Raw genomic sequence first — 9294 nt, forward strand, 5'->3', positions numbered from 1 at the left:
GAGATGCGGCCACCAAATTAGCTGAGGAGCGTCCCGAGTGGGTTAATTCTAGGTGGAGGGTTATTCTACGAGCTGTACTGCAGCAGGGCGGGGGGACAGGGGGGCTTCCTTGCGGGGAAGAGCTGGTCCAGGCAAATTGTCCGCAGTGCTGGCCAGGTGCTCAGTAGTCTGCTGTGTACTCTGTACCATGCAGAGCAGGGTGAGCTCCTTCTCCATCTCCTTCACTCGCCGCTTGTTCACACGCTCTCTGCTAAGACGGAAGGAGGGGGACAAACAAACATGAAGCAGGAGGGACAGAAGAGGCTGGGCAGGAGGGTCATTCCCACCATGTGTGGGGCACAGCCACCACAGGGAGCGGTGCACAAACCTGAGGATCTGCTGGCTGAAGGTCTCCTTCTGCTCGGGGCTGACGCGGGCGGAGGGGAAGCCATCCTGCTGCATGGCCTCCTTGATCCAGACACTCAGGTGGCTGAAGCAGTGCTTGTTCAAGGCAAAGAGGATTTCTGCGAAGTGATCCATGAGGCTGCGGGAGGCCTGGCCACCGATACCCTGTGCCAGGCTCTCTGTCCACAGCTCCGCAGGGGTGCCACCTGGGAACAGAGCCCAGAGCTGCCCAGGGAGCCCAGGGTCCCGGCCTCTCTCACCTCCAGCACTGCCTGCAGCAGCACTTTGCCGTTCTCATGCACAACCTGTCCCACCGGGGCGATCTCTCCGCAGCGGGGCAGCAGCTCCGTCTGCAACACACGAGCCCAGCTTGCTCAGTGCCAGAGCACCAGTGCAGCACCCTGGCCTGACCCATAGCCCCACTGCTGTCCCTCGGGGGGGGCAGCTGCAGCCCATCCCCACGGGGCCGCACAATGCCATGACACTCACAAAAAAGCCACAGGATGCTTTGACCGTTGGGGCCTCGGGGAACTTGAGTGAAAGGACACCTGCAGGCAGAAAGCGCTCAGGTTAGCAGCCAGAAACCCCGCACACCATCCCAAATCAGCCCTGTGGTCTCCAGCCCCCTCTTCTCCACAGAGCGATCTGGAGCACGTGCCCCTGCCTGTGGTACTCACCACACTGAAACACTGCTTTGACATCCAGGTTGCTACACAGGAAGAGGTCCGGCTTCCTTTTCAGAGCCTGCAAGGCACACAGACAGGCAGCTTAAACCCAGAGCTGCAGGGGCAGCCAGAAAGCCTCCGAGGAACCCAGTGCCCCAGCCAGCCTCTGCCTGGATGCACTTACCTGGGCACACCCACGGTAAACGGCAGAGTCACACAGTACAGCAGGAAACCATCACCTTCCCCCCCAAGGAAACATCAGTCAAACAGCCAGTTTGCCACACAGGCACCGCCAACCCCAGGACCTGAGGAGATGCCACGGCGGTGTACACACAAACACTTCGGACACAGGGACAGGACACAGGGCTCCTGTCCCACCAGAGCAGGCCAGTCAGCAGCAGCGCTCCTGGGTCAAAGGCAGCCACGCGGGGCCCAGCAGAGACCAGCCACCTCTCTGCTCCGCTCCGCTCCTCTTCAAGATGCTGGTGTCCCTGGGGTCACAGCAACTGGCTCAAGCAGTAACCCCAGACTGGACCAGCAGCTGGCTCTGCTTGGGCTCCAGGGCACAGATGACAAGGAGATGCCAGCATTGCTTGGCAGTTCCTGAGCAGCAACTCTGAGATCAGAAAAGCTTTGGGTTTTTTCTGCCCCTTGGTGATCCCACCAGCCACTGCGGGGGCCTGGGGACACCCTGACCTGTAGCACCCTGTGTCATAGCTTGGTCCTCCCTGTGCTGGCACAGGGCAGTTACTAGATGGAAACGTTTCAGTCTCTGCTCACAGTTCCATGGGAAGTGTTTCTGCCCTGCCTCGTAAGACAGCGATATCCATGCCCTGAGCACCATGCCACCGCTGCAGGCCAGCACAGGGGAGGGCAGCCCTGCTGTCACTGTGACACGGAGGACAGCAGCCACAGCACTGGAGTGGCCCTGCTCTGTGAGCAGGATACCAGGGCAGGCAGCCCTTGGGCTGAGCTGTGTGCAGGGCCACTGCCTCCCTCTGAGCCCGCTCGCAGGGATGAAAGCAGGGACAGCTTTCAGCCAGCAGTGCCCAGGACACACGGCCATCTGCCCAGAGCCATGGTCTCTACTTGGAGCAAAACAGACTTGTTTCCCACCCCTTTTTCTCCAGGGAATGCCCACAGCCATCTGCCCCCTGCAGAGAACATATGCTGGAGACTGAGAAGCCGAGTAGCAGGTTTCAGAATTACCCTGTCTCCTTTCTGGCTCTTTGGATCACACGCTGCAAGAGAGGAATCCAGTTTGGTCACCGAAGGCATCACTGTACCAGGTGGAGGGGGCACAACTGCAAGGACCTATTTCCCTGCCAGATGCAAGTGGAGACCTTCACGGGGGCAATCAGGGCCATGTTATACCTGTGTGTGTATACACAGACCGTGTGTGCCATCCCTCCTGACACACCAGCCCAACATTGGAAGGCTCGCTAGTGCATGGGCAATGGTTCAGAAATACCTGCTCTGATCGAGGCTGCTGCCGTCTAGTCAGCTCCACACCAGACAACGCTTGCAAGACGTACCGCAGTTTTCACTGTGATGGACTACCCCCCACTGCCCCCAGCCCTGGTCTGGGCTCCAGTGGTGACCACAAGCCTCTCCCCCAGCAGCACGCTACTCAAGGGTAGCTGGGTCCTGTGATTCCACCCCAGCTGCAGCAGGTTCCTGTGCCCTGCTGTGCAAGGGGCTGGGTTTAACCCATGTCCTGCACACTGCAACACTGTTCAGCTGGCACAAGGGTCTTCTAACATGCTCAGGTTGCCACCTACCTGCATGATGCTTCTCCCAGCCAAACCAGACTGGTGGTAGCCCCCAGGCTCTCCTGCAGACCTGCTGCAGCACCTGCTCCTCAGTCTGTCAGTGCCTCGGGGGAAAGCGTGCCCTTGTATTGGGAGGGCTGCATCTTGTAGGACACCTCCACCAAGGCAGGACAGACTGCAAGCTCAACCTGGGCACATGTCTAATGTAGACAGAGATGCTTTTTACCACCATGAGATGGGGCCCTGTGGAGTTTCTCCCATTAGCAAGCAGCACCACCTAAGTCCAACTGCTCTCTCCCAGCACTAGGAACTCTGCTCCAGCTCTGGGCCTCTTACTGCCAGCCTGTCCTCTCCGTCTCCTGCCAGAGCAGCTCTGCTTACATGTTCTGGGATGGGGAAAGGTCTTTAAACGCTTTCAAACGTCCTCCCACATCCTCTGCTGCAGCAGCCACTGCAGAGGTAGGCACAGAAGTCCTGCAGGCTGGCACAGAAATGATGTCAGGTTCCTCTCCAAGGCAGCCTGGAGAACCCCAGACAGATCTTCAGAGAAGGTTCAGTCTGCCCCTGGGCTCCTAGTCAGGGTAGGTCACTGCAGCACTCCAGAGGTCCAGCTGGCATGGAGCCCTGCCAGGGTGGGTGGATGGCTGCAGCTGCTGGTGGGGAGGCAGGCTGGAGAGCTCCAAAGTCCTACCTGCAACCCGGAGCACACTAGTGATACCCACTGTCCAGGGAGCGGGCAAGAGCTCCCAAACACCAGAACCTCCTGCCTGTGTTTGCAGACACAGAGCTGGGTGCAAGCCCCAGCCGCCGCGGCTGCGCAGTCCTGGGCGTGGGTGGCACTGAGCCCTGCAGCCCTCCAGGGGGGATGCTCACCTTGGGCACAGCAGCAGCGATGCTCTGCACCACTCCAGCACAGTGGAGGCGGGAGGGGGGCGGCTGAGGACAGATCTCATTGGAAAGGGTGCCAGTACCACCCCGTGCAGCCTTACGGCAGCCTGGTTATTTTATACTTAGCTTTGAGTAGTAACAATAACTCCAGAGTCTCTGGCATCTGTAAGATGTTTGGTTTAAGCCAGCATGCTCTTCTGCTCAGCCAGCCATCGTCAAGAGTGGACTGACAATTAACATGGTGACAAAATGATCAGCTGCACCAACTGGGCAGTCCAAGGGGCTGCAACCAAGCCCAAAGACATACACCGTAAAGTCAACTCAAATCCTGTCACGCAGAGAGATGGCTCCCTGTGAGCTGGTGACACAGCGTTGATGTGCAGCTATCAGGAGTTAGGAGCCTCTTCTGAGTTATCAGAAGGTAGGACAGTACTTGTGGGCAGAGGGAGAGGACAAAAATACTGCCTGTAAGGAGAAACCAGGCAAATTTGAAACAGGGAAGATGATATTTCCACCAAGGTGATCAACCACAGGAGTAGATGGTCAGGGAAGTGGGAAAGTCTCCACCTTGACACACTTTTGGGTCCAAACTTGCTGCTGCTCTGGAAGATACATTTTTTCACCAAGGGTTCCGCAGGCAGAGCAGGCTGGGATGAAAACACAGCTCCCGCCACATGAAAATCTGATCTGAAGAGATCTGTAGTTCTCTCTGACATTAATCCATTAATCAATAGCATCAACGCAGAGCATGGTCCTGTGGAAGAAGACAGGCTGGACCCACCTCTGCCATCAGACAGCTCTTGAAGTCTTAAGAGCAAAGAGCTGAGCAGGGATGCCAAGGCCATTTCTTGATGGGTTTCAAAGCACCCCACCAGATCACCAATCTGGGAAGAGGCACAGGCCAAGGAAGAGGAGGAAACCTTGAAACCAGTCCTACATGTGAGGAGAGAGGACTGGGATAGGATTCTTTGGTCTCTGGGTGGTTGTTGGAATAAAAAGCCCAGGAAAACATCAAGTCTTGAGTGACAGTGAGCAGTGGTGGGCTGGCAGCACATCAGGCACCTTGCAGTGACCCATGATGGAGCAGGAGGTAGGAGCTGTGAGCTGCTCCCGTATCAGGACCTCCAAAGGACGTGGGCTGTCCAGAGACCAGGCTGGCTGTCAGAACGCTGCCCCAGCATTGCCTGCAGATCCTGCCCCAGAGGGCAGCTTGTAACAGCTTCCCAGAAGCTGGGATGGGTGGTGGCGTCTCTGATAGCACACCCCATGAAAGTGCAGCACAGCTGAGCTCTTCTCTCCAAGAGAGCACAAATGTGGTGTGTTCAAACACAGAGAAGGACTCCAAGCCAGATAGAAACTCAGCACTTTCCAAAGAAACAAAAAATAGCCTTGTCAGTGGTCTCAGCCTTGTCAATAGTCTCTCAGCGTCACCTAACCCTCTACTCCTCCAGCAGGATCACCTCTGTCTGCCCTCCAGGAGCAACAGGCTTGTTGAATCCTTTCCAGCCCTCCAAGCAACAGCAGCTCCCCAAGTGACCTGCGAGTGCTTCCCTGCACTGCTAGAAAGATCTCCTACTGCCTAACCTGGATCCTTTTCCATTATTGCCTCCCGTGACTGTTTGTCCCACTCGAGGAGAACAGCAAAGGGGTTTTTACCTGTGACTGGGACATTACCTTTTACACAGCCCGACTCATGCAGCTCCTCAGGCTCCTGTCAGCCTTTCCTCCTCACCATGTGTACCATCTTCCCAGGTGCTTTTCTCTATGCTCTCTGGTCTGTATCTATAAAAATGTTGTGCCCTAAACTGGGCACAGTGCTCGAGCAGAGGTCCTGTCAGTGCTGAGCGGCCAGGTGGACATCTCCATGAGTTTCACACACAGACCCCATTCACCAATTCTCCCATCATGTTCAAAACCCTTGCTAAAAGGTCACAGCTTCCAAAACCAGCATTGGCAAAAGCTGTGAGTGCTTTCTGACACCCTCGATTACATTACGCTTTCAAGAGGAAAAGCAGGGAAGAAAACATTGCGATACAGCCTGTGAGATGCGGTGGGGCTCAGCAGGATCTGGGTGCCAGGGAGAGACCCGTGAGGAGCAAACACTGCCCAGGGGGGTGGAGGTGCAGCCCCCTCACCTGCTCCATCTCACGAGACCCAGGCGAGGGCCAAGCTGCTGTTGGAGGGGGCCGATGGCTTAGCACCCAGACACACCAGGCACCCTTCTCAGGCTGCTGGCAGGGGCAGGACGGCCACAGCTCTGGCCGCTGCCTGGGCGAGTGTCCCTGCACAGCCACCGGGCCAGCACACCTGCTCAGAAGTCTCATCATTACAGAAATGAAACAGAAAGCGACTTTGCCAGCCCCTCCTTGTCACTGACCCACCCTAGGGGTAGGTGCCAGGGGAAGCATCTCCAACAGGGACACTGAGTGCACTGAGGACATCAGGGCTTCTCCCTCAAGGGCCAGGGTGGGCTGAGGAGCATGCCAGGCTCCCGCTGCCCCCGATGGCTGCACAGACCCACAGAGCACAGTACCAGCCCTGCCTGCCCACTGCCACTGGTGACACGAGTGTCAACCCCCACCACGCCAACACAAACCATCCCTGTGTGCCACTGAGCCCAGGCTGCAGGAGCTGCCACCACCCCAAGGGGCTGCCGGGGCAGTAGGTAGTGTAGCACCCTGGTAGGTCCAGATGCCACCACAAACACGTTGCTCAGAGCCAAACTCCAGCAGCTGCCTGCTACCATGGACAGGGGCTTCCTCCCACCGGCCCTGGGGCAAGGCAGCCAGCTCAGGTGTCCCTGCTCCAGAGGACCCATTGCAGGGCAGGTAAACGGGTCAGAAAACATCCACTGAGTGCTCTAATTTGTGACTCAAGGGTGACCACAGCAGCAGCCCCAAGCACCCTGCGCCGGCTTCGGTGAGGCAAGGGGGTGGCAGCTGGAGGCTGCCCTGCAGAGGAGGGGGGCTGCCCTGGGGATGGTGTGAACCCAGAACTAAAGGAGAATGTTTTGTTTTCAACTTCCACGGAAACAGATGGAGAAACTCGATATTCAACTAAAAGGAAAAAAAACGTTGTCAACAGAAAGCTAAAAATAGGTTTAAATTGAATTAAAAAGAGAAAGAGAGAGAACAGAAAGTGAATGAATAAGAAACTAAAACACACCTGTGCCAGGAGTTGCATAAATGAATCAACAATATCAGGATGATCCCTGGGCCCTAAAATATAATAAAGATGTAACTTAAGAGAAAAATCATACAAACAGCAACTCAACATCATATAGTTATGTGATACAGAAAGAATTTACAAGTGAAAACAGGAGTGCAAGGGAGGAGGGGTGTGTGGGGAAGGGGATGGGCAACATGAGCAGCTTGAAGCAAGTTAAAGAAACAAAACATACGAAAAATCATGAAACTTGGAGAACCCAAGAACAGAAAGAAACTGCAAAGGAAAGGGTCTGAAGCCCCAGGGTCTCCACCTAGCACCTGGGTGCTGCAGAGCCAGGGAGGAGATCTTCATGTCCCTGGGGAGGAAGAGGAGGAGGAGCAGGGGCTAGCTGGGCACAATCTCCACAAGGAGAATTAGAGCTTTTGCACTGTGGGGACTGAGCGGGTGTCTTCAGAGCACCATTTGGTCCTGGAAGATAACTGCAAGTGAACGACAACACCTCAGCAAACGCTTGACAGGCCCGGCCGGGCTCAGGCGTGCACATGCTTGTCACCAGCACCAGCTGCTCAGGAGCCCCTGGCACAGACACCCTCCCGCCCCATCCCAGATGCTCTCCAAGACCCTGAGTCCAGGACCCTCCTGGAGGTCTCCTCCAGCATCCTCCTGGGAGAGAGCAGCTCAGTGCCCAGAGATCTCCATGCCAGCACCACTCACCCTACCTTGGCAATCGACTCTGTGCACAGACACGTCTCGGTCCCTGCGGGGTCAGGGGTCCCCCCTCTCCAGCTGCCCATGGGCTCAGCAGAAGGGGTTCACCTTGCTCAGGGCCGGCAGCCCACCAGAGGGGACCCATGGGGTGGGTGGGAGCACAGTGCTGGGCACACAGCGAGCTGGATGGCCACTTGCCTGAACAAAGCTCGTGTCCAAGCGTTGGCACAGCTTGGGCTCTGTCCCCCTCCTTTCCTCCTGCAATGCCTGCTGCTGCCCGGAGGCATCGCCGCCTCCCCAGGTGCCAAGAGGGTTTCAGCATACACGCATCCACACGCCGCTGGCAGAAGCAGGGACCTGATCTCTGGGTAAGCCCGGCTCACTTGTCATGGACCCCAGTGACATCTCAGTGCAGCAGGATTTGATCAGACCATGGTGTGATGATGAAGCAGGGGTCCTCAAACCTCTGCGACCACTCTAGAGAGCTCTGAGCCTTGTACTGGGAGGAGGCATCACCCTACTCAGCACTCAGCTATGAGCAAAGGACAAGACCCCTTGGGGACTGTAAACAGAGCTACTGAAGGACCAGAGCCAGCAGCTCCAAGGTACGTCTGTCCTCATCATGGGGCAGGTCACCAAGAGCCTGAGGGGAGCCATGAGGGGGTCTGTCCTAAACCCAGTTGCTTTTTGTAGTGCAGGCAGTGAGTCAAAGAAGGGCCCCTGCCCTGTGGGAGGATGCCAGCATCCTCAGCATCACAGCAGTGACTCGGTGGCCAGCAGTGACTCTGAAAAGATCCTTTCCCAGATATTCCCACACATATCCTCCTGCTCATGCGAGGGCTTGATTCCTGGCCTCTATGAGCACCACTGGCCCCAGGATCTCCTAAGGAGCACAGCCTCCCTGCCAAGCAGGACTGGAGCTCCGGCTTGACCCTTGCTGCACACGATACCCAGCAGTCCAGAGTCTTGCCCGGAGGTTTCCTGCTTCTGTTGCTCTGCAGGGAAGGTACCCACCTTCCAGGGGTTGGGATGAATCCAAGAAACTGAGATGGCCCCATTAGTTTAGTTAGGAGTGAAAACAGCCATTCCTGGTAAGACGCCTCCAGACTCCATGCATGCAACAGCCTGACAACAGCCCCAGCGCGAAGAGGGGTTAATCCCACGTACCTTGCTGGAAGAGGGTCAGCGTGACTGAGGTAACGAGCAAGAAGAGGGCCTTGATGGGAGGGAAGTGGGCAGGCTCATGGGCAAAGATGTGAACCAGCTGCAAGAGAGAGAAAGACCAAAGCTGCTGCTGGCCCTGTGTGCCCCCAGCCTCTCCGGGGAGCCGCAGCCCCAGCCCCAAGCGTGGCTCCGTACCTGCCGGGTCAGGTCGATGGCAGAGGCCTGTGGGATGGTGCTGTACATCTGCCCCAGCATCTCACACAGCTGAGGCACCATGGGGGCAAAATCATCCAGGAGGGTCTTCACGGACTTCTCAAAGATGGCACAGACAGACTGTGGGAGAAGAGGGACTGCATGAGCAACAGGCATCTGGAGACCTCTCCTGGGGAGGTTAGGGCTTGATGGATGGGTCCCCAGGGAGGGAAGAGCTGGCAATGGGGACAGAGACCAGCCAAGCAGATGGCTCAGAGCTGCTCTGGTACTGGTGCCCTGCTCTGCAGCACAGGATGCTCCCAGAGACCAGGAAACACCCTCCCCACTGAAGC

At 56.9% G+C, this 9294-nt stretch overlaps 1 protein-coding gene across 1 annotated transcript in view; it reads right to left on the bottom strand.

Moving 5' to 3' along the window:
* Window positions 1-160: 160 nt before the first annotated feature.
* Window positions 161-9294, bottom strand: part of IPO13 (importin 13) — a gene marked incomplete at its 5' end in the record, with an annotated part of 14741 nt that continues 5607 nt past the window's right edge. The window contains 9 exon segments of the mRNA XM_010164173.1: window positions 161-189; window positions 192-250; window positions 368-549; window positions 645-734; window positions 874-932; window positions 1062-1128; window positions 6875-6927; window positions 8753-8849; window positions 8945-9082. Of these exon segments, the coding sequence (XP_010162475.1) occupies window positions 161-189; window positions 192-250; window positions 368-549; window positions 645-734; window positions 874-932; window positions 1062-1128; window positions 6875-6927; window positions 8753-8849; window positions 8945-9082 (774 nt within the window).

This window comes from Antrostomus carolinensis, unplaced genomic scaffold (assembly GCF_000700745.2).
Source record: "Antrostomus carolinensis isolate BGI_N321 unplaced genomic scaffold, ASM70074v2 scaffold30373, whole genome shotgun sequence".
NCBI lineage: Eukaryota > Metazoa > Chordata > Aves > Caprimulgiformes > Caprimulgidae > Antrostomus > Antrostomus carolinensis.